At 37.9% G+C, this 24,810-nt stretch overlaps 3 protein-coding genes across 5 annotated transcripts; 2 read left to right on the top strand and 1 right to left on the bottom strand.

The window, feature by feature from the left end:
- Positions 1 to 2,120: 2,120 nt before the first annotated feature.
- On the bottom strand, positions 2,121 to 3,984 carry LOC147545628 (zinc finger A20 and AN1 domain-containing stress-associated protein 8-like). Its single transcript, XM_086634340.1, has 3 exons — positions 3,744 to 3,984; positions 3,571 to 3,651; positions 2,121 to 2,943 (listed from the first exon to the last, which is right to left on the bottom strand). Exons 2-3 carry the CDS (start codon positions 3,579 to 3,581, stop codon positions 2,415 to 2,417), a joined length of 540 nt encoding a protein of 179 aa, XP_086490466.1. The 5' UTR covers positions 3,582 to 3,651; positions 3,744 to 3,984; the 3' UTR covers positions 2,121 to 2,414.
- Positions 3,985 to 5,653: 1,669 nt separating this feature from the next.
- Positions 5,654 to 11,851, top strand: LOC147545627 (RNA binding (RRM/RBD/RNP motifs) family protein). 2 transcript variants are annotated; one of them, XM_086632224.1, is made up of 9 exons: positions 5,654 to 6,049; positions 6,891 to 6,991; positions 7,079 to 7,436; positions 8,425 to 9,276; positions 9,425 to 9,482; positions 9,711 to 9,769; positions 9,849 to 9,955; positions 10,065 to 10,152; positions 11,012 to 11,851. In XM_086632224.1, exons 1-9 carry the CDS (start codon positions 5,915 to 5,917, stop codon positions 11,315 to 11,317), a joined length of 2,064 nt encoding a protein of 687 aa, XP_086488350.1. In that variant the 5' UTR covers positions 5,654 to 5,914; the 3' UTR covers positions 11,318 to 11,851. The 2 variants fall into 2 exon arrangements, with proteins under 2 accessions (XP_086488350.1, XP_086488351.1); XM_086632225.1 differs by having other exon boundaries at positions 5,737 to 6,049; positions 8,428 to 9,276.
- A 4,058-nt stretch (positions 11,852 to 15,909) lies between these two features.
- LOC147545626 (interferon-activable protein) lies at positions 15,910 to 23,682 on the top strand. Of its 2 annotated transcripts, none has more exons than XM_086634711.1 (6): positions 15,910 to 16,384; positions 16,492 to 16,547; positions 16,629 to 16,693; positions 16,785 to 17,303; positions 17,397 to 17,580; positions 23,279 to 23,682. In XM_086634711.1, exons 1-6 carry the CDS (start codon positions 16,240 to 16,242, stop codon positions 23,465 to 23,467), a joined length of 1,158 nt encoding a protein of 385 aa, XP_086490837.1. In that variant the 5' UTR covers positions 15,910 to 16,239; the 3' UTR covers positions 23,468 to 23,682. The 2 variants fall into 2 exon arrangements, with proteins under 2 accessions (XP_086490837.1, XP_086490839.1); XM_086634713.1 differs by having other exon boundaries at positions 15,930 to 16,384; positions 17,403 to 17,580.
- Positions 23,683 to 24,810: the final 1,128 nt, after the last annotated feature.

The raw sequence follows: 24,810 nt of genomic DNA, 5'->3' as shown, positions 1-24,810 counted from the left end.
ACTTCTATATGCATTATAACTAATTGGATTGGGGATTTGAATGAGTTTATATATATGTTAGAGAAACAATGCAGACTTTAGAATAGTGAACGTTCTTTCGACCTTTTAGCTTCGATAAGCTTAAGGTGTGACCTTATGCCAAGAGTGGCATGCCGGAGGGCGAAAGAGCTAGAATAGGTCAGAGGACTGAGACATGTGGGGTCATGAGGATCGATGTGCAGGATGTGAAGGACACGGTCACATTCATGGAAGAGAGACATACATGGGCCAAAATATTGTCGTGGAAACAAAATCGTCATTTGGTATCGAATATCTACTATAGTATATCGATAGGATTCTTGTGAGAAGAGCTCTCCCCCATGTCTAAGAACGGAGAATTTGGATGGTGAACGAAGAAGTTAATGTGAAAGAGTTGTCATCAGTTTAAGTGTTTTAACTCTTTGGGAATTCATAGTTTCTTCTCCTTACAGTATGAGATGTTTAGTTTACCTATAATATGCACTTTGTGTCAAAGTTCCCCAAAGATAAACTCGAATAGTTATAACTTATTGATACTCAATAATTCAGCTAGAAAATCTATGCAGTCACCATTGATGTGTGTGAAGAAATGATTTCTTCTCTATAATTTTGACTCATAATAGAGATGAAGCACATTATATCAACTCAGTTTAGCCACCTTTTTTAATCTACATAACGTTTGTCTGGCCTCATAGTCTCCTATAACATATTATGTTCATTTTTCTATGCATTATGAGCACAGAAGCCTAAACTAGACTACAGCATATGTGCTACTTCGACTGTTTCGTCCTATCAGTTCCTATGTTCTCCGCAGAAAAACTGTAGTGTATTTTATTTGTAACAGGCTGATCATTTCTTCTTGTTTCAATAATAACTTCATATAAGGTGAACAAACAAAAGAAGTTTTCCAAGAGTCGTTACTCAATATAATAACGACACATCGTGAATAAATACATGAATCGAATTAACCAGTCAAACACATCTTCGGCTCTAAAGGCTACAGATTCCACCTCCGCAATAAATCAAACATGCTACCTCTGAATTTCTTGAATAAGTGAACAAATAACTGATCAGATTTTGTTGGGAGTAGAAAATGTTGGTATCTTTTCACTTTGCTTGTTAATAATTTAGTGTAGAAATGAAAAATGTTGGTATTTTTTCACTTTGCTCAAAATGTGATTACTATGTTTGGTGAGCCCAATTTTAAAATGTTTAACCCATGGTATTTGACTCCCCTAGATAGTTGATTTAGACTGTTTCAATTCCATTTGAACTGTCCACCACCTTTTGGTGTAACGGTTAGACACCCCTCTTAAGTCCACGAGATCGTGGGATCGAGTCTCGGTGGAAGCAGTTGCTATCAAGATTTATCCTATGTAATTTAGACTATAAATTATGTGGTAATTTGTCGGGCTTTAGGCCTCTTTCATTCTCAGTTTAAATTAGGCGGTTATCGTGTTTATTATCCTAGTCGAATTTTCAAAAAAAAAAATCCATTTGAACTAGAAAGTTCAGTTGAGTTTGAATGTTTGAAATGGATCTGGACTATAAAGTTCAATTTAAGACAAGTCCCAAGCTCAAACAAATGAGAGCAAAGGGCAAAGGCACAACAAATAATTCAATTATTTGGCTAATTTCTGAATCAACCTCGAAAGACTAACAACTTGTTCACAAGTAGCCGACCTATTTTTGCCTATAACACCGATTTATAAATCATTCGGCTATTGCAAACACCTCATAATGCTCGGAAACCTTCAAATATACTTTTAGGACTCAGCAGTGGACATCTATTGCAGACATTTTATTCGCCTCCCTCTGAAGTATATATATGCAGGGTTTCTCAATAAAACTCAATCTTCTAATAAATACTGCAAACACGAGTCTGAATGTCGAAGATGACTAATATCATAAACCTAGAAGTTGTTGGCAACTTCGCAGTCAACCTATTGAATCAGGAGTAGTCTGTACATTGTGTACATAGGCCTACAAACAACTAGTCTACGTTATAACTATATAGCAGCAGCATCGTCACGATCATCCCTCACCGAATGGAAGATGTTGGATGACAATAAGATAGAAGAGAAGTACAGAATGAAACCAAGTAAGAATTAAGACCTACTGTCTATGAATCAATTATAAGAACCTCAATGGGAATGTCTGAAATTAGAATAACAGAAAACTGAATAAGAAGGAAGTACCACACAGCATATAAAACGTAAAAAAGGGTAGAAGGAAGATCCATTCACGGACCTCGTCATCTTTTTGGGACTATTTAATATATCGATATAGGGCACCCAGGCAAGACTAGCAGCATTAAAATAAGACACATGGTTATTAAGAAAAGCATCATACTGCAATACATTAAACCTTCATCCATGACTCGTGGCTCTTTACTCTTATATCTTGTCTAGTTTTTCAGCCTTCACCACTGGGTTCGCTTTAGCTATAGCATCTCGAGCAGCAGTCTGGTAATCAAATTGGCAGTCATGTTTATCAGAGTAACGATGAACTGCACAGAAAAGATGTCCACAACGACAACTAAATCCTGTTAACCCAACACGTTTCCTGCAAGTGTTGCACCTACTTGGACCGTCCTTTGGTTTTGGCTCACCACTCTCACTTGAGGCTGAAGGGGCAGACACCTGTGTCGTAATGACCTTTGGTTCTACTAAATCAACTTTCACATCCACAGTACTAGTTACAACTGGTTCCTTGTCCTTGTTAATAGTGTTTCCGTTAACAATGTTTCCAATGGATGAAGCTGCGAGTTTGGCCTGTTCTTGACTCAATACCAAGTCCCTGTGACATTTGGAACACATATTCATAGTAGCTGCACTTCCGAAGAAGCCACAGTTATTAACACAAAGAATAGGTCCTTCAGGAGCTTTGCAGCTTGTTTCCTCGTGCTCCATGTTTTCAGTTCTCCTGCACCAGATAGCATCCAAGTACTTAACATTTGACAATTGACATCTAACTCATGACACTAGCTGCTTCAAGGTTCTAATAACAATAGAAAACCCGATGGTGCCCAAAAAACCCCCAAAACAAAGATCTTAGCAATCTTCTGATACGACATCTAACCATCAACGAGAAGTTACTAAACAACTTGATATTGGCTAAAATTTACTGAGGCTTACCAAGCTCTGAGATTTAAAACTTTTCAATCGTTACGGGTAAGAATATAAATTAAACCCCCTATTATCACAACCCAAAACTTTTACAACAGAGTAGATTCATCACGAATCAGTCAAAAGCGATGAACCAAAGTAAGAACTGAATTAATGAAACAACAATAGTTTCATGAATGATCATAAAAGGGGACTTCCAAAACCCCTTGTATTTAATCACAAGGAGAAAAGACAGTTTTTTTTCCAACCTATACCCTAAAAAGTGAACAACTTGACTTGCCCTAAACCAAAATCCCCAATTCACTCAATTCAACAGGAAGACCCCAAACTCTAAAGCCAAAAACCCCTCACCCACCCCTAATAAAGTTTCCACTCTAAGCAAAAAAAAATTGAAAGCCCTAATTACATAGGAGAAGGGGAATACCTGCTCGCCATGGAAATAAAACCCCCGACGTCTCGTTTCTATTATGATCTCTGAAATCTCCAAATCTCACCAGATGATTACCTATTACGTTCATTAACAAAAAAAATGATCACCTTCATCAAAATCAGAAAAGGAAAACGAAACGAATGATATAAAGAGGGGTAAAAGAAAACCTAGCCCCAGCGAAGGGGATGAAGATATCAGTATCAGAATCGAAGAAACTGAAGACGAGGGGGGAAAGATATATATGGGCGAGAAGGAAGAGAAAAAGTTAGAGAGAGAAAGAGATGATGTGTATTGAATGACCAATCACTCTTTTCTCTTCGCTCTCTCTCTCTCTCTCCTTTTCTCTCACCTCCCTTATGCTAACCACCGCTTTCACTGAGTTGGTGTTTTCGTGATGCCAGTTCCCCATCTTTTTTTCCGAATTGTCCCTTTCCACCCCAACCCAACTTTGGAAGTGGCATTCTTGCCCTTTACCTCCTTACTTACCTAACCAGATCCATAAGTACGAATCGGATAGGGGTCGGGCTCAGGCACCCATAGGTACTTCTAGTCTGGATTTCAACGTCTCAGATAGCCTTTATCAAAGACCAGTGTGTTTCTCAAGCGGGTGGCTCGGAATGGGCAAATAAAAAAAATTTGTCGCACGAAGCCTGCCATGGGTATTAACACGCAATCGGTCAAACGGATTTCTGATCTTTGTCACATAATATGAAAAAAATAAAGACATTAAACACAATTCATCATCATAAAAAAATAGAGACATTAAACATAATCCATCATCATAAAAAAATGTATTTTCGTCTACTTCTTTTGAGCTTCATATAGAAGTTCTAATGGAGGTACATTATGGTTGTGTTTCAGTGAGTTTAGGTAGGTCACTCAACAATATAATGTTTGTCGGGGGTAACTAAAAGACATGGACGCCTAGAGATTTGTTTTTAAGGTCGATAAGAACAACTTATTACTGAAAAAACATAAATTATCTCTCTTTTTTTTCTCTCTCGCTTTTCTCCCTCTCCCTCTCTTTATTCTTTTGTTTTCTCTTAGCCTCTTAGGCAGTAAAAAGTAGAAAAGGATTGGAAAAAAAAAAACGTTTTATATTGAAAATCCTAAAATAAGACCATTATCATCCAACGACAACAATTAACGTGGGGATGTAGGGTTATTTTATATTAAGGCATATTTATGGTAATTAAGATGACAAATATAAAACACAGGACGCTATAAGACTTATAAAGACATAACCTTTAGTGAGATCAATATGAATTGTTTAAAGAATGTGTTTTTTTACCGTAATAGTGTGAAGATCTAAGCCTGGGTAGTAATCAATATTGTCCTTCCTTTTGTCATCTACATTCCAAGTCGAACAAGTTTTTTTTCTTTAATTCCCTGTGAAGTCTCTGGATGAGCAGTCATTGGTTCTGATACCAATGTGGCGATCTAACCTCTCATAACCCATCAATATTCTCCCCTTTTAATAATCAGGACCAAGCCTAACAGATATATGAGTTTATTAGAATTTGTTCCCTATAATGATCTTCATAATCTTAAGTTGTTTGCATCATATCCTAGACTATAAACGCTCCCATAATCAATGTTGGATGACACATTGCTCACCTTAGCGGTGACCGGTTTTCTCATTTGCAAATTTACATAAGGCTCTTTGTAGATTTATGAAGAAGATGAATGGAGGGAGGAAAAAAAAGATAAATAATATTGAGGGAGGAGATAAAGAAGAGATAAAAGACAAAAAAGAAATAAACATAAATGGAAGGGCACCACCTATATCTTCATTACACCACCTATATCTTCATTACAGAGAACTCACCGAGAAGGGCAGACGCATGAAAGGGAACCCCTTTGCCAGACCTTCTGTAGTTTTGTCAAGAAATTGCATTTTTGGGGTCCACGAAAAGAAGAAGAAAGACAATAACAAACATATTTAATAGAAATAGTCGTAGGATAATTTTGGAAATGGAAAATCATTGTTAACCCTTTATAACAAAAAACAATTAAAAAGGGGCCAAAATGGAGTTAGTCAAATATTGAGGGCCAAATTGATGAGTTAGTCACTTACTTGGGGGCAAACCTATAATAATGTAAAAACTGGTTAGGTTTGACCCGGCTGCTTATATCCGATTCACAAAACCCGCTTCATTCGTATAAAATGAGCGACAGTCGACAGATCAATCTTTTTAATTCTAATCTGTTCCGGATTAGAAAATAAGATTTTATTTTTGTCTCAAGAACAAACTAGGGTTTTGATTTTCGTAATCAAGTTTTCGAGTATCCTCTCTCGATTTCTCTCTCTATCTATATTTCACGACGAATTTCTTCAATGGAAGATCTAGATCAAGGCGACGGGCAGACGTTTAACATTAATTTCAGCGCCGACGGAGTTGCTAAGTTACGGGAAAGAGTTACTGATAAGTTGCAGGAGTTCATGGGCGATTACACTGATGATACACTTGTGGTAATCTCTCTCTCTACTTTATTAATTTTTTTCAAGTTTAATCCGCAATATATTAATTCAGAAAGTTCGCTTTTTCTCTAACAATTGTTGGTTGTAGTTGTTTTGAATCTAATTTTGATTTGCTAGTTCAGTGATGATGAATCGGTGATGATTATTTTGCATATATCTGTTGATCTTCTCTTTTATTTCTGATTTAATTTTGTTTTCAAAGAGAATATGGCGAAGGTTAAGTAATTATCGATATTCCAGAGTTATTTATGCGTGTTTTCGTATGAGAGGGCGGGTGGGAAAGCTATATGGATCATGGATGTTTAGGGTTATAATTTGACTTGCCCTAAGTTTTCTGTTTAGGGATTATCATTTTTCAACTAAAATTTTGTATCCAGGACACGCTTTTATTACATTGTAATGGTTGAACAATCGATGGTGGTCGGTAGAGTTATTTCAGTGTCTCAAGTGAGAAAGTATTAGTTGGTTAAGCCTAAAAGAATATATACCATGATTACAAATTCGAGGCTTAGGTGGTTAGGGTTTTAAACATTTTTGAATTTATTATATTTCGTAGAAACAAAATTGTCTTAAAGAATCACTCTTTTGACTATGTTTTTCCTGAAATTTGATAAAAGAGCTGTTACTAGCCTAAAAGCGTGTATGCATCAATTTTGCTTCTGATCTTCTATCCTGCTTAATGTATAAGAGTTATGACCTATGTTTGTATGTTTAACGAGAGGAACAGTTGTGAGCCCTAGAAATAAAAATTTAGAGACTAGAGAGTTAACTTCGGTAAGAAGGATTGGAACTATGGATCTGAAGTATTGAAATTTCGTACTTCCCTATGCAGGAATATGTAATTGTATTACTAAAAAATGGAAGACATAAGGAAGAGGCAAAGAACGAGCTCAATGTGTTTTTGGGGAGTGATAGTGATTCTTTTGTATCCTGGTAAGTCATTTCCTTCGGTTTTTAATTTATAAGGAGAAACTAACTTAATTGAGTTATCTCACCATGCATTCTTTATTCTTTTTATAGGCTGTGGAATCATCTCTCTACCAATTTGCATTTGTATGCCCAAGTTCCTGAATCTTATATAGATGAAACGACAAAGGGAATCCCATTGGTAGGGGTGGAAGCGGGAAGAGAGCCACAGCAGTTAGATGTCGAGTCTGAAAGAGAAAAGTCAACAAAGGGATCAAAGAGTCGGCGTAATAGGGAATGGAAAGGATTGGTGAGTGATGCCACCGAGACACCTCCTCTTCGAAGCTCCGAGATTGAGATTTTCCACCCAGAGGAAAGAAATCATAAAAAATATAGTCGTGCAAAACGATCTCATTCTCCCAGACCTGTCCAAAGAAAAAGAAATAGGCAAGATGACCGATACGAACCAAAGGTAAGGATTGCTAAAACACACTGTTATATACCAATGAGGTAGTTATTATACTATATGCTTGTTTTAATCTCCTCTTCATCTCATTCTTTTATGATACATTCTTTGGTTCTACAGAAGCAGATATAGTGTCCCTTTTATTAGTGATTACACATATTTATGGACTCCATGATTATGTATCTCCATTTATAATAGAATTGATCCATCAGACTTAGTAACTTCCTGTAACAATTGTCATTCTATTGAAATCTATAGGCTTGTTGTGTCTTTCTGGGACTTACTTTAAGTGGTTACTTTAAAAATCTTGCACGTGGCACACAATATTGCAAAAAATTAATAGCTGAAGAAACACGATTGAGTAATTTTTTGGTGGTCTATCGATTTGCCTATGCTAGTCCCACGTTTTTAAGATATGCATCATATGATTAGTGTACGTGTATATAATCAAATGGAATTACATTTACAATTGGACCTGTTTGACAGAAAAGCAATCGGTAAAGTCTCTAAAATATGTACTAGTTAACGATGAATAGATTTGCGTATCTGCAGCGAATTTTGTCCAATATTTATGGGCTAATTGATTAATGAATGGATGACATTCTGATGTGATAGTTGATACATCTGAAGTGAGGTAGTGCTCGCCACGACTCATCTCCATTGTATCTTCGTGTACTTGTATCTGTGTGTTGTTTCCTATAACCTTTTTATACGTCGCCCTTCCATGAAAGAAACGCCATAGTACCCTTTTTGTAGTAAGAGGAAGTTTCAAAGGCATGCGTGAATTGGGTGCACATCTCGTCAAGATCTAGTCTCTCGTACTATCAGCTCAACTAAGTTCCTTTTGCCTATTTAGTATATGATAACATGGTCAATGGAAATGACTGTTGGCTTGTTCCATACCAGGACAATCTTCTCGATCCGCGTTCTGCTTAAAAAAATCGTACATTTTCGTGTGCCATCAATTTATTCTAATCCCGTTAATTTTTTACAGAAGGAAGTACCTTCTCACCCAACCATTGCTCCCCCTAGTCGCATTCTTCAGTTTGCCATGAGAGATGCAGTTGGAACTATTAGGTCATCGAGTTTGAAAACGGAGCCCACATCAAAGCGTCTAAGGTCTGTAGTTTCAACATCTACTGGGGATTTATCACTGGAAAATCAACCCAGTCGGATAAGATCAGTTGCAAGAGTGTCGAGTGCAATGACATCCGCCATTAATGCTGCAGCAGCAGCTGCTGAAGACGTAACCAAGCTAAGAGGTTCTGTTAACGTGTTCGATCGGTTAGATCATGGTCTGCATGTATCTGAGATAACTACCCAGTCACCGTGTTTTAAAAGATCTATGATAGAAGGTTCAGAACATGAAGATTTTGATCGGATGGAACAGGTAGTCCACCCTGATTATCTACGAAGAAATGAAGATAGTACAGAAAATATGATGCTGGACCGTCATGTAGCCATTGCCTATGATTCTAACTCAGATAATGAGTATGATGATGGCATCAGTGTTGGGGACAATAGAAAAATGGACGCTTCTCTATCTGGATGGACCTCTGGATACAGGAATGATAAGGGTAGTTACAGTACAACAAAGAACACTAATGATGTTATGAGAACACAGGTGAAGGATCAGGGTCCGCCATCTTCTATGGCAAACAACTCGCGTAAGATATTGAATATATCTGTGAATGTAAATACATGGAAACCACCACAGTATCAGGTTTCAGGAGATTCAAAAGTGGAGAACCTGAAAGCTGTTCATGAAAGCAAGGTCTCGACTGGCAAACTTGATGGCCGACTCGTGAAGGAGAAAAGTAACACAGTAATGGACACGAAGGAAAATGTAAGTAGTCTCCTAACCAAGGTCAAGTTGTTTTTCATAGCATAACCCGAAACAGAATAAGTGTCACGAAAACTAACTTCAGATAACTCTTGAGGCTTCTGCTTCTTCCTAATGAATTTCTGATTCTAAAGGGTCTTTACTTGCGCAGGAAAAATCTGGTTCTGATATTCAGAAAAAGACCCAATCCATTTTGCCATCAAATAATGGTAATTTTATCTACTCTTTTATTGCAGAATTAGTAATTTCAAAGACGCATCTCTTGAAGTCGTAATAACCAACAGCATGTTTTTCTGTACTTCGCAACTATAGTGTAGCTTACGGTTGACAGTCAATTTTTGCCACAGGATGTAAATGCATTTCATTTTATTATCTTTCGTCTGCTCCTCCTTTGAATGTCTATTTGTTGTTGACTTCTTTTCTATGATATGTTGCAGGTTCAAACTCTGCTAGTCGTTCTTCAGACGCTGATTCTGGGACCATTTTTGTTAGTAATGTAATAATTCTGACTCTTCCAGTCGACAAAAGGATTCCGCTTGTTCTTTCCTGCATTATTAATGGAATACTTGTTTCAGGTCCATTTTGCTGCCACAAAGGATAGTCTTTCTCGGCATTTCAACAAGTTTGGTGAGGTACTAAAGGTGGTTATAGTGACAGATGCTGCAACTGGACAGCCGAAGGGGTGAGAATCCCCCTGTTTGGAAGCTGTTTTTGACAACTTCGCCTTCTGTTTTTATCCCTTCTATATAGATATTCTTTTAAATATTAGTTGGAATGTTTTCTCTAAACAGGTCTGCATACATAGAGTTTTTGCGCAAAGAAGCAGCAGAACTTGCATTGTCTTTGAATGGCACTTCTTTCATGTCACGTATTCTCAAGGTACAACCGACAATTCTATGTTATATGTATTTGACAGAAAAAATGGTGAAGATGGATGCAGTATGCAAGTTTAGTATATTTCCCCGGTTGAAGTAGTTCTTCTAGGGTCTTGAGCATGTTAGATTAATTATTGACTAATCTTGTAATTTATCAACTTCCTACATCTTTAATGATCAGATTATACCATTTAATTGTTGGTTGGACTTCAGATGTTCAGTAGAACTCTGTGCAGAGACCCGTATGGAAGTTTCAGATGATGCCACTTGGGTTTTTTTGTTAGAGACCTACATCATTGGATATAGCCTGTAAATTGACTTGTTTTATATTGATCGAGGCTTTCCTGTCCACTGGACTGAACTTCCAGTTGACAACATTCATGAACATTACAATCTGATTATTGTGAACCCAAAAATTTCTGGACGCATTATAATTGACAACACAAAACAAAATGACTCCTTTTTCTTAAAAGGAGAAGACTTGGTCGGGACTCGGGATGAAGTGTGATGATGTAAATCTAAATCTCCTAGATTTACATTGTCGGAGTACTTTACCCAGTCTAATTAGCAAATATTTGGGTCACGTCATATGACGTATTGGAAACAGTTATTGAATGTTATTATCTCTTTCAATTAGTTGATAACATATGCATCAAGGTTTTATGATACGATATGCATATTCAAAACATACTGACACCATTTTTAGTTTTGCTGTGTTTGGTGCACTCATGGACGGGAACATTTCATTAGTATGATAAAATAACTCATTACATCTACCCTGATCCTGCAAAACTCGTATACTTATGTGGGCATATATTTACTAGGCACATCTACCTTTTTATTAATGTTTCTTCATCTTTCAGGTTGTTAAGAAAAGTTCGTCGTCTCAAGAAGTGAATCCTGTCATGACATGGCCTCACACAGCCCGTGGCTCTCCATTCCCGGGTAGAGGTACAAGAGTTGCTTTCCCAAGAGGTCAGCCTATGTTTAGGACCCGTCAACCTATCAAATCTGGTCCTCGAAGCTTGCAATGGAAACGTGGTTCTCCTGCCGCTCCTGCTGTTGAAGGCTCAAACTCTCAGAATGGTGCTTCACTCGTCGCCAATAATGTTCAATCTCCTTCTCCCAGAAGCCTTACCTACGTCCGAACAGCGGCTAAACCGATGTGAAACATGGGCTCTACTTAGTTCACCAGAATAATATTCCATCTTATACAATGCTAGGTTGACATCGTTCATCTAACCTTCCGTATCAAACACTTCATGGAGTCCCCATCTTCAAATACATGAAACAGTGAATTTGAACTGTTATAGAACTCAATTAACGTATAGGATGTTATATCCTGTAAAAAAAGAAACCCTATTTGCGAATCTGGTTTACTCTTATTATCAGCGGGAATCAGTTCCTTTATCAGGATATGTACAGGTTCTTTTCATTGAAAGGTATTTACAGAGAAGCTAGCTCGCAAGAAGCTGAATGTTAGACGTGAGAAAGAAGAGTGATTTGGTGGAAGATCAAAGTAGAGGATAGCATGGAAGGTGGTAAATTGGGATTATTATTTTGCTATATGAGCTTTCTCTTTTGTTGGCAAGACTAATTATGCAGAAAATATTGGAGTCATTAGTAAAAATTCTTGAATGTTATAGTGTTATTATTTCTTGGTAATAGAAGAAGAACGAGGTTGACAGGGTTGTGCATAAAAATGCCAAGACTCTTAATCTAGCTAATGAGGTCGATTTCTACCAGTTTTTTGAACTAATAGGTAGTTTTGTTGTACTAATGCCAAGACTCTTAATATAGTATCGAAACTTGTCGATAAAAAGGAAACTTGAAATGTAGTTTTGTTGTACTAATAATGTTTTTATTAAAGATGAGGGGCACACGATTTGGATATCATGGAAGGTTGTTGGATTTGGAACTCTTTGGTATAAATTATTTGGAGTTCCTTACTCTAGGTGCACTTCTCTAGGTACACTTCTGATATCATATCTCACGGCTATACATGTGGTGAACTCAAACCGTGTAGTCATGGACATTAGTTGTGTGGCAAGAAGCATAGAGAGATTTTGAGCGCCACTTGAGAACTTGTCTAGGTCATCTCTTAACAAAAAAAAAAAGAGAACTTGTCTAGGTCATGATCGGTAAGGTTTTCCAAATAAACTATAAAGGGTGTTATTTTGTGGAAACAACAAAAGATTTCATGACACAAAATTCTAAAAAGAAAGTGTTGGTCTTATCAAATCTTTGACTATCAACTCCAAACACCACCTTCTCCGCTAAACAAGAAAACAAAAAAAGCTTATACCTCAAAGCCTGAAGCGCAATTACTAAACCGAAACAATAAGTTTCAGAGAAATCAATGCAGACAATCAGACAATGCAAGCAAAGAAGGACTGAAAACTTAAAGGAGGGAACATTAATATTTGTGTGAAGTTCGCTAAGGCAAAATATTGTAATATTTGTCTGAAGTTTCTTAAGGCAAAATATTATGAAAGACGGGAACTAAGTCAATCTCGCACAAACAATTGCTCGAGCATTTTGAAAACATTGACAAAACATTTAGCAAATATAGAAAGGGAGGATAATTATAAAACCCGAAATTTGAGGGATAATAGGAAATTAGGCATAAGCTGAATAATATTGTAAAAAAAAACGTTTTGTAAAATACAATTTTTACCTCCAAAATGAAATTTTCCGTCCAAATCAACGTCAAAAATATTTTTGGAAATTGCGATGGTTATAAAATCCAAAATTTGGAGATAATAAGAAATTAGGCCCAAATCTGAATAATATTGTAAAAAAAACCTATTTTGTAAAAATACAATTTTACCCTTGAATTGAAATTTTGTATTTGCTCTCCACAATTTTGTGAATGTGTGAAAAATTCGTTTTTGTTCAAAAATTATTTTCCAAAAATATTTTACGTTTCTTCTTTTTCATTTGACAAAACACATTGATTGACACTGTCATTTTTTACAACAAGTCACGACAATTATATATGTTGTTAAGAACATAATGATATATGTTGTCAACATTTTATAACAAGTCATAACATTATTGTATATGCTGTCAACAATTTATAACAACACAATTATATATGTTGTCAACAGTTTATAACAACATTTTTATATATGTTGCCAACATAGAAGGGTAAAAATGAGATTATAGAAAAATAGGGTTGTCTTGTTAACAACATAATTATATATGTTGTCAACAATTTAAAAATTAGGTTTTTTTTTACATTATTATTCTCGTGTGGTTTTTTTTTGTATTTGAGTCCAAATTTTGGGCTTTTCTTACACACACTAGATGTGAAGTTGGAAATGGAAGAAAGATAAACATATGGAAACATCAGCGGATACCAGGATATAACAAACTGGGACAACCAATGCAAAAAACAACTAAATGGGTACACCAATTGATAGGGGACCAGAATCAATGGAAATTCTCGCAACTAGCCCAACCTTTCCCATAGATATTATCAACAGCATTGTGACTATTCCATGAAAAAGAGGAAATGATACACCACACTGATAAGGAACATCAACAGGTCAATATAGCGTCTCTTCCATGTACAACTACATTTGCCAGAATAGAACAATGGCTCACGATGATGAAAGAATCTGGAAAAATATACGAAAATTCAAAACACATCTGGGGGTTCAGTTATTTATGTGGAAGTTGGCACAAGATATAGTACTTTTCAGAATAGTGCTAGGCAAATATATTGATCTAGAGGAACTCCAATGTCCGCTACGCAATCATGACCAAGAAAGCAGAGCACATATATTGTTCCAATGGCAGGTTGTACATCGTATAATGTTCGATCTACCCTACACGATCAGGTATGAGGCCCTACCAACTACATCATTCGCAGAATGACTTCAAGCAATTGAGACTCAACCAGGTACTTCAAACCACAACAACCCAAACTTCATAGACATCATATCGATAATATTATGGTCTATTTGGAAGCACAACTGCGAAATAGTATTCCAACGGCAGAAATTGAACATATCATCAATCCTCCAGAGAATCATGGCGTTCATACAAATTATTCAACAAAAAAGTGTCAAATCACAACAAAACACAAGACCCGACCAATAAAAGCCAACCCCGGAAAGTCACACAAAGATAAACTTTGACGTTTCGTTGATGCGTCAGAGGAATGTATTGCCAGACAAACACAGGTAATGAGACTGAGATCGGTGGATGAAGGGGAAGCTAGAGCAGCGCCTGCAGGAATTCAATGGGCGGAGGAAGAAACATCACCAAAGTAATAATAGAAGGCGATTCAAAGAAGATTATAAACGCTCTGAATGGAAGAAAATCAAAATACCATTGGACATCGATGGATCTAATTAGTCAAATACTGAACAAACAAAAACATTTTCAAGAGATGCGATTCTCCTTCATAGGAAGACAGGCAAATCATATAACGGATGGGTTAGTTAAAGAAGCTAGAAAAACTGTGACAACTATCCATTTGGATGAAAGACATCCAAGTGATCACCGTATTGCAATTAATGATAGGTCAAATGAATAAATTGGTGGATTACTTCAAAAAAAAACCACCTCCTCCTATCTGCCTTAACTTCTCTCATTCCTCTTTTTCTCTTTGTTTGTTCCTCTCTCTCTCTTAATTCTCATCGTCGTTTTGTCGGGACTTTCCTTGTCGTCAAAAGAAATAGAGAGAAGGGGAGAGGAGGAGGAGGAAGAAGAAAGAAAGCCACGAAGATACAAGAATGTGGTGTTGGGAGGAGTGGAAGAAAAATAGAGGGAGGACAGAGAGAAAGAAAGAAAAAAATGGTAGTGGTGGTAATTGTGGTGAAAGTAGGAGAGAGGAGAGAGAAAGATCTGAAAATATTAAAGATTTCACGACATGAGGAAAATTGGTTGTAGATAGGGGTGGAAATTTGCCCATGAGCCCGAACCCGCCCACGGGCACCCGAGCCCAACGAGGACCATGGACGCCCGCGCCCGTCTCGGGCACAACCCGCCCAGCCCGCCAAGTTTTGGTGGACGTGCATGGGTTAAAACCTCTACCAGCGCACCCGCCCATGCCCGCACCCACTTAACCTCACCCAATGATAACCAACCAAATTACATCAACTTTATGGGTTGATGAAGCACAACAGTCCATGTTGCTAGGCTTAGTTGAGATGGTAAACAATATGTTTAAGGGCAATCACATGAACCAATGCATTGCTTTGCAATGGCCCAAGAGAATTCCTAGTAAAACACTGAAGTAGTCTTTGGCTTTGAGAAAACAAAGAGTGAGATAAGTTTATATTATATCTCATGAGAATTCTTCATTAGTTTTCAATGTGAGATTAAATTTCTAAAAGGAACAACACAAATAACGTCTAATTTTAATCCCACATTGTCTTTTTAGAATCAGGAAAGGCGTTTGGAGATTTTATAAAAAGAGAAGAAAAAGTGATTTTTTTTTCAAGTCATGAGATTACCCGCTACCCGCCCGCCCATACCCGAATTACCCGAGCTTCTTAATGGGTTTGGGCGGGTAATGGACAAGGCGAATTTCAAAATTGCTCGCCCGATTAACCCGCTTACCCGTAATAGCCATTGAAATTTTGTGCCCGACCCGCCCGGCCCGATGCTCATGGGCGCCCATACCCGCCCAATTCCCACCCCTAGTTGTAGTCCTGGTTCATTATTTCTTAAAATTAAGGGACCAATGTAAAATAAGTGAAAGTAACGAGGAGGTGCATTAAATATGCCCAGTAAACAAATAGGAGGAGAATCTCCAACGGTCGAAAAGTTCACGAAGAAGACCCAACGACTATTCTTACTCTCTCTCACAATCTCTAACGTTACAAAAGTTGTCATCAGTTTCTCTTCTTTACCTTGCTTTCTCTCTCTCTCTCTCTCTCTCTCTCTCTCTAAATCATATTTCTCTCTCTAAACTCCAACAACGACAACCAAAAAGCAAGAATAGCCTGGAAACTTCACCAAATTTCCATTAGATCTCTCTAATTGAAGAACATTATCTATCAAATTTCCACTTAATCCTCTGTTTCTGCTTTATCTTTCTTTCTAGGGTTTTTTTTCTCTGTTTCTGTAGTAAGAAATGGAACCAGCAAACATCGACTGGAAGAACATTCAGTCGGTATATATAGAAGATGAATTATATGAACACATAAATGCTCCAAAATGGGTTGATTTTACTGCTCCTCAAATTCCTGTAGATGATGAAGCTTGGTTCTGTAAACCTGGTAAAAGATCTCAACTTTCCTTTTCAAGAACAAGATTAATCTCATTTCACAAAATTCTACTCAAAAATTTGTTGACAAAACTTTCCTTTTTTTTTTTATTGATTCAGATTGTCGCCACCCAAAAACAGCAGAAGACTTTCTTCAATCTCTGCCCTATTCCAAGGTACTAATCTTGGACATTGAAACCCTAAAAGTTTGTTTTTTTTGTAATTGAACCCTAAAAGTTTTGATTCTGGTTTTTCAGGTTAAGCATATGAGATCTCTTAGTAGTATTTCAGAGCCACTTTTACTGGGTGATCGAAATCAGAGGTATTATTAAAGAATCCCCAAATTTTCCACCATTAGTTGAATAAAGTTTCTTCCTTTAGCTAATTTTTCTGCTTTAAACTATAATTTACAGAGATGGGTATTTGAAGAGAAGAGTACATAATGAATCACAGGAAGATAGAGAGAATCAGAACCCTAATTTCTCAACTCCACCTCATAAGCATCAAATCAACCATATGAAAGAAGCAATTAAATCAAGCACAGAGAAGAAGATGAACCCATTAGGAAATTCTCCTGGAGAAGTTTCATCACAAGAACGTCGAAAACCACAACTAAAAAGCACTCTTTCTGCGCGAAATCTGTTTTCGGGTAAGGATATAATGAGCCAGATTACTGAATTTTGCAATGAATTGAAGAAACTGACAACAAGAGCAAAGGAGAGAGAAGATCTTGAGAAATCAAGTGGGAAAAAGGTTCCAATGAATGGAAAGAGAAACCCTTTCCAAGAAATTTCAGTGAAGACTAATTCAGTTGATCTGATTGAGAATGAAAATGAGAATGAGAAAGAAAAAGAAAAGAAGCCATTGCTTGGTGAGAAAGGGAAATCTGAAACACCAAACAGTAATGGAAAAGAGAAGCCGAAGAGGAAGAAGTAAGCCTTTCTTTTTTCTCTCAATTTGTTTGGGTTTTCTTTATAATTTGATTTTCCTAATAGATCTTAAAATTTTGATCTTGTTTGAAATAGTTGCAGAAGAAAGGAAGAAAGCGAGAACATTGAAATATCAGTGGATATCAAGAAGGTTGTGGCGGATAATTTGTTACAAGTTCGAACAAATCCTCCATCCCCTCAATGCTTTTCTGCAACTCGACCTCTCCGTCCCGCGAAAGCTAAGACTCCCCTCAAGACTATCAAGTCCATGCCTACTACTGTAAGTACTACTGGGAATATTATTCTCTCTACTATTAGTTGGGGGCATTGTTGTTCGGTTAATAATAGACGAAACTTGTAAAACGATAACATACTTAAACTAGTTTTTTAAGTATAGTACTAGGGTCAATCCAACAAGTAACTAGTTTAGGTCATTAAAGAGGCATCAAGAGCAAAGGTTGATTTTTTCGGGTTGTCAAAACCAAACTCACAACCAGATGTAAGTCACGGGAGGACAAGTGGTGAACCAAGGTCATAGTGAAACAGATATTGACTAGTGACCGCTTAAGTATTAGATTCATCCTATAACCGATTAAGGTCATCCAAGAAGCAACCTGTGAAACAAGGTGGACACTCAAGAGAAAAGGTTGATTTTTTCGGGGTGTCAAAACCAAACTCACAACCAGGTCCAAGTCACGGGAAGACAAGTTGTGAACCAAGGTCATAGTCACATAGTGAAACAGATATTGACTAGTGACCGCTTAAGTATTAGATGCATCCTGTAACCGATTTAGGTCATCCAAGAAGCAACCTGTGAAACAATGTGGACACACATTGACTAGTTAAGTCCTTGGATGAAGCAAAATTTGAAAACAAAATCAGAATATAATGCACCTTCAACTTACTCGTCTCCATCTTTTAGGCGATTTTTGACTCTACTGTAATGTATGTTAGATCTATAAGTGTATAAGAGTATAAGTGTATTTTTGGTCATTTGTATACTTTCCTAAGGGTCCTTTTGTCTTTTCACTTGTGTACACTTTATCTATATAATGAAATCATATTGCCCTGATTAGGGCATCTTGACCAATACTTCTACATGGTATCAAGAGCCGTCTAAAATATTCTCCCCTCCCTTGTTTTCAGTGCTTCTTCTTCTTCTTCTTCTTCTTCTTCTTCATACTGTCATCAATGGCGGATTCAACTCAACAAATTTCTTCTCCTCCCACTGCTTTCTCTACTGAAAACCCACCCACTTCCTTCTCTTTTCCCTCCCTAACTAACATTTCCAATCTCATTTCAATCAAACTTGATCGAACTAATTACCTTCTTTGGCGTAGTCAAATGTTACCAATCTTGCACAGTCAAGACTTATACAAATATGTTACAGGAGCTTGTCCTGCTCCTCTTGAGTTTCTTCCCAATCCTTCTTCTTCCACTTCAACTCCTAATCCTGATTTCTGCTACTGGCATCGCATTGATCAAATGTTACTTTCTTGGATCAATGCCACCCTCACTGAGCCTGTTTTAGCTCAGGTGCTTGGATTGACAACTTCTCAAGCTGTTTGGGAAGCTCTTGAAAGGAATTTCTCTTCACTAAACTCAGCTAGGTTGATGAACCTTAAGCTTCAACTTCAAACCTGCAAAAAGGGTTCACAAAGTATAAGTGATTATCTTCTTCGAATCAAAAACTTATCAGACTCTTTAGCCTCTGTTGGTCACTCTGTTTCAGACCAAGAACTTGTTCTTATTGTGCTCTCTGGTCTAGGACCTGAGTTTGAGTCCTTTGTAACCTCGATTACCACTCGACTCATTCCTCCTACCTATGATGAACTTTACTCTCTGCTATTAACCCAAGAGTTTCGTATTGAGTTACTTCAAACTCCAACTCCTTCACCCACTGTTCTTCTCACTCAATCTCCTTCTCCCTCACGTCCCTCTTTCACTCAATATCGACCTAACAGAGGAAGGTCTTACAATAGAGGTGGAGGGAGAGGGTCTTACCGAAATGGTGGAAGGGGTTCTTCTCCTCGACCTTACTCCTCTGTTCTTGGACCACCACCAGACAGAGTCATTTGTCAATATTGTGGTCGACCTGGTCACACAGCACGTCAATGCTTTCAAATCACTCGATCATCTGAATTAGCACAATCATTTGCTACCCTTGGCCTTGATAATTTTCACACTGATCCACATTGGTACATGGATTCAGGAGCTAGCAATCACATTGCCTCTGATTCAACCTCTGTTATTTCTCGTGCTGAGACATCTGCTCCTGAACAAGTCATGGTGGGAAATGGTCAGACCTCCTCTGTAGCTGGTACTGGTAATGTTCTTCTACCTTCTCATCAATTCTTACTCACAAATGTTCTTCATGTTCCTGATTTTAAAAAGAATCTCATATCCATCTCTCAACTTCTTCGAGATATTAACTGTTTCATTCTGTTCCATCGCTCTGGTTTCTTTGTTAAGGAAATTCCCACAGGGAAGACCCTACTCGCCGGAACGATCTCTGATGGCCTTTTTCGCCTTCTTCCTGCCTCTGCTTCTGTTTCGTCTTCAGCTTTCTTTACCAAAGTGGCGTCAAAAGGATCTCGTACCAGCCCTGAAATCTGGCACAAGAGACTTGCTCATCCACATATTCGCAATTTTAAATTTATTATGTCTAAATTTCAATTACCAGTAACTACCTCTGTAATCAACAACAATTTATGTGAAAATTGTGTTTCGGCTAAGCATCATTCTTTACCCTTTTCGTCTGTTATTCATCATACAAATTTTCCTTTAGATTTGATCCATGCTGACTTATGGGGTCCATCACCGATTGTTTCTTCCTCTGGATTCAGATATGTCCTCTTGTTGATCGATGACTTTACTCGATTCACATGGATATATTTCCTACATCAAAAATCAGAAGTTACAAAAATTATGAAAGATTTTAAAACTTTGGTTGAAAATCAATTTCAAAATAAGATTAAGATTTTTCAATCGGATGGAGGAGGTGAGTTTGTTAATCATCAACTTTCCCAATTTTTCATCGATTCAGGCATTATTCATCGTCGTTCATGTCCTCACACACCACAACAGAACGGTGTGGCTGAGAGGAAAATCCGACATCTCGTTGAAACATCTCTGACTCTTCTCTCTCAATCCTCTGCACCCACCACTCTCTGGCCAGAAGCATTTAACGCTGCCATTTACACGATAAATCGGCTACCAACCCCTATCCTAAATGGTTCTTCACCCTTTCAAAAACTTTATCTTCGAAACCCTAATTATTCTGACTTACGAACTTTCGGTTGTAGGTGTTATCCCCTTCTCGTTCCATATAACACCTCTAAGCTTCAACCTAAAACTAAACCCTGTATTTTTCTAGGTTACAGTTCGGATCACAAGGGTTATCGATGTCTTGAAGAAAATTCTTCTCGAATCTATATCTCTCGAAATGTTCTGTTTGATGAGGAAATTTTTCCATTTCGAACTAACTCTTCTTCTTCTACCTTGGGATCTCATCCTCCATTAACAACTCCTGCAACTTCTCTCTCTTGGACTGTTCGTCCTCTTCCCTCTTCTGAACGAAGAGGTACCTTAGTTCCCTCTGTTTCACCAAATGTGGATATTCCACCACCTGTCCAGTTTCAACGACAAACACCTACATCTGTGGTCCAACCTTCAACAGCTGTGGCGTCTCTACGCTCTCTCTCTACAGCTGTACCTCATGCTCGTTCTCCACCAACATCTGTCTCTCGGCCTGCCACATCTCAACGGATTCCTAACGCTGTTATAACGGATAATCCCACTCCCATGAATCAGGTTGAGTCTACGTCACCCACTACTTCTGTTCCTCTTTTACCCACTAATCCGGTCCCCACGTCCCAGATGGCAGCTCCATCACGACATCCAATGGTCACTAGGAGTCGTGATGGAACACGTAAGCCAAAAATTTTGTTCACCTCTTCACACAGCTTACCTCCGTCTCTTCTTTCCCAATTCGAAAACCCTAATTTTACTGAACCATCTTCTTATCAAGAAGCTTCAAAATATTCTCATTGGAAACGAGCCATGGAGGATGAGATGTCTGCAATTCATCAAAATAATACCTGGGAGTTAGTTCCTCTTCAACCTCACATGAACATTATTGATAATAAATGGATTTACAAAGTGAAACGAAGATCGGATGGTACCATTGAGAGGTTTAAAGCGAGATTGGTAGCTCGTGGATTTCATCAACAACAAGGCCTTGATTATAGTGAGACGTTCAGTCCAGTGGTTCGACCGGCAACTATACGAAGTGTTCTTACTTTAGCTGTCAACAATGACTGGCCTGTGAGACAACTAGATGTAAAGAATGCGTTTCTAAATGGGGATTTGACAGAAGAAGTGTTTATGACACAACCACAGGGATTTCAAAATCCAGATCATCCATCTTATGTTTGTCGATTGAAGAAGGCGATTTATGGTCTGAAACAAGCCCCTAGGGCATGGCACTCCAAATTCACATCTTCTTTAATCAATTTGGGGTTTCGACAGTCAATTTCTGACCCATCAATGTATTATAGGAGGAATTCTAAATCGTTTATAGTCATCCTGTTATATGTTGATGATATTTTGATAACAGGGTTCTCGGATATGGAGGTTGATAGTATTATCTCTCATCTTCATCAACGTTTTAAGCTCACTGATTTGGGAAGGTTGACATACTTTTTAGGCATGGAGGTTCATCGTTCCTCGGATTCGATGGTTATCACTCAGAAGAAGTACATTCATGATCTTCTTTGTCGCTTTGGTCTTCGTGATTCCAAACCAACATCAACTCCGGCGATATCAGGCTCTAAATTATCTTCCAATGACGGTACCCCGATCCCTGATCCTACAACTTACAGAAGTCTCGTCGGAGCTCTACAATATCTGAATCTTACTCGACCGGATATCACTTACTCCGTCAATCAAGTTTCAAAATTCATGAAAGCTCCGACTAATGTTCATCTAATGGCGGCAAAAAGGATTCTTCGTTATCTGAAAGGAACCATTTCCGATGGTCTTACATTTCGCCGATCGTCGTCAATACAACTTCGGGCTTACTCCGATGCTGACTGGGCAGGGTCTCCTGATGATAGGAGATCCACGTCAGGCTTATGTGTAATGCTGGGTCCCAATGTTATTAGTTGGACATCTAAAACACAGCCAACTGTGTCTCGGTCCTCCACGGAGGCCGAGTTTCGGGCCATGGCCCATACTACAGCTGACGTCACCTGGCTAAAGAATCTTTTCTTCGAACTTGGATTTCATCTAGAGGCACCTCCGGTAATCTTCTGTGATAACATCAGCGCCACATATCTTGCTGCTAATCCGGTCCTTCATTCTCGGACAAAGCATGCTGCGATTGATTTTCACTTTGTCCGAGAACAAGTTACAAATGGAAGATTAAAGGTACATTATATCAATGGCGAAGACAATGTTGCTGACTTGTTTACGAAGGGTCTGTCCTCCACAAGATTTCAAATGCTTAAGAACAAGCTCTCACTTTGTCACCGGCGTTCAGCTTGAGGGGGGATATAAGTGTATAAGAGTATAAGTGTATTTTTGGTCATTTGTATACTTTCCTAAGGGTCCTTTTGTCTTTTCACTTGTGTACACTTTATCTATATAATGAAATCATATTGCCCTGATTAGGGCATCTTGACCAATACTTCTACAAGATCCATTCGGTGACCAGTATATAGTTTATGAACTTTGTCACTATCACTTAAGATAAACGAGGCACCATGGCTTAGTTTTTTTTGGCTTTGTTTGAATCTCTAACAATACCTTATATGCAATTGTTTGGTGCTTGTATATTGTAACTTTAGGACGCCTAACAAAAACAGTATTGGAGTCGTTCTGAAATATCGGACGTGGAACGAAATTGTATTTCAGATGGATATTTGATTATTTATCATGAGTACTAACTTCATTCATTTCAATTTTGGTCTATCCAGGAAAGGGGAATCCTTCAAGAAATGGAGCACGATAACATAGTGCTCACATCTGAACCTGCTAGCAGCGAAAAAGTTTTCAAGAAAAATACGTCTCCAGCTACTACTAACAACAACAACACTGGTACAGAGGAAGCAAGATCTTTGGACATATTTTGGTTCTTGAAACCTTGCACCACCATGTCTAGCTAAATCAACACATAAGTACACACTCTTAAAAACAGTTCTTATTATTATACCCTTCTTCTAAATGTTCTTTTCATTCCTAGTAATAATGTAATTTCATTTCTTTCATTTATTGATTCATTTGGTGTTGTCTTCTAGGGAAGAAATAGCAATTCAGAGTTGTATTAGTATTCATCCATTCTTTATGAATTGCTTAAATAAAAGATCATTTGTTTGTCTAATGTGGTTGGATGATTTTGTTCTAATAATTCTTTCATTTGCTTGTGCTAATTCTTTTGTTTTTAGCTATTATAAGCTTCCTACTAAATTCACATGAAGTGAAGGGTTGTGAGGCTAAAAGCGCCGACCAACCTCTTGGAGCAGGTCAATAAATTTTGACCCGAGCACTGGACTGTCCTGTCAGATAGAGTACGCAAGCTTTTGGAACGGCGAATCTATCTGAGACAGGACAGTCCCATAACATCCTTACTCTCTCAGATTGATCACTCCTGAGGGCATTCTCTTGCCGGGTTTGCTAGTCTGAATGGTATCTCGGACTTGCTCTCGAACTCGACAAGTCCAAAGACCATTCAGAAATTGATCGGACTCATTCTATTCCATCACTACTTGCTGATCACTCCAAAACAAAATGAAATCAAACCAAAACTGATGATAAACATGATTCATATAAACTTCGGGACACTTCCAAACACATAGTTAACAGATATATTTTCAAAATCAATTATGACTTCAAACACGTCACTTAATTATTGGTGGAGGTCTTTTGAAGTCTTTCTTCAAATAACAAACTACAAATGGCAACCATCGTAAAACACAAAGACATCTAGGGGGTCTTGGTGAAAGTTTAGTAAGAAAGGCGAACTGAAAATGGAGGAATAAGAAGAAGACACTCGGCCGCTAGTCAAGGGACACTAGGTTTTCAGTAGAGGCGCTTACATAGGCGGAACTACATGAGACCAGCCCCGACTAGAACCCATGTTTTCGATACTAAATAGTGCTTAAACTTGAATATCGTTAGAATATAGCTCAGGGGTTCTAATCTTGTTCCCAAACTCCTTGGCTATATTATCATCCTCCCTCTCTAATTTTGTTTCTTTACTTGGCAAGTAGAAGTCTAAAATATGAGTTCCTGTGCATTTGTTGAGATTTCAACCATCTCATCCATAAATAGTGATACTCTAATCTAAATTCAAATACCCAAAGATTCCACCTCCTATGGGATTCGAACCTGAAACCTCCAAGACTTCCCGGAGTTTACGTCAACACCTTTGAACCACTTGGGCTGCCAACTGTTGACTCTATGTATAGATGTTGTCTGTCTGTCTTTCTGAAGTCTGAGTTTTTGTTTG

This window comes from Eschscholzia californica, unplaced genomic scaffold, assembly GCF_041429995.1.
Source record: "Eschscholzia californica isolate CP2 unplaced genomic scaffold, dmEscCali1.0.p SCAF_4, whole genome shotgun sequence".
NCBI classification, from domain to species: Eukaryota; Viridiplantae; Streptophyta; class Magnoliopsida; order Ranunculales; family Papaveraceae; genus Eschscholzia; species Eschscholzia californica.
Note: the sequence above shows the minus strand (reverse complement) of the source record. Positions and strands in the feature narration are given on the sequence as shown.

Bases quoted from the DNA above. Each gene is read 5' to 3' on its own strand.
- LOC147545627 (XM_086632224.1), top strand. From the start codon at position 5,915: ATGGAAGATCTAGATCAAGGCGACGGGCAGACGTTTAACATTAATTTC. The intron at 6,992-7,078 runs GTAAGTCATTTC...TTCTTTTTATAG, and splicing joins AGTGATTCTTTTGTATCCTG to GCTGTGGAATCATCTCTCTA. The intron at 10,153-11,011 runs GTACAACCGACA...TTCATCTTTCAG, and splicing joins TCATGTCACGTATTCTCAAG to GTTGTTAAGAAAAGTTCGTC.
- LOC147545626 (XM_086634711.1), top strand. From the start codon at position 16,240: ATGGAACCAGCAAACATCGACTGGAAGAACATTCAGTCGGTATATATA. The intron at 16,385-16,491 runs GTAAAAGATCTC...TTATTGATTCAG, and splicing joins AGCTTGGTTCTGTAAACCTG to ATTGTCGCCACCCAAAAACA. The intron at 17,581-23,278 runs GTAAGTACTACT...TGGTCTATCCAG, and splicing joins TCAAGTCCATGCCTACTACT to GAAAGGGGAATCCTTCAAGA.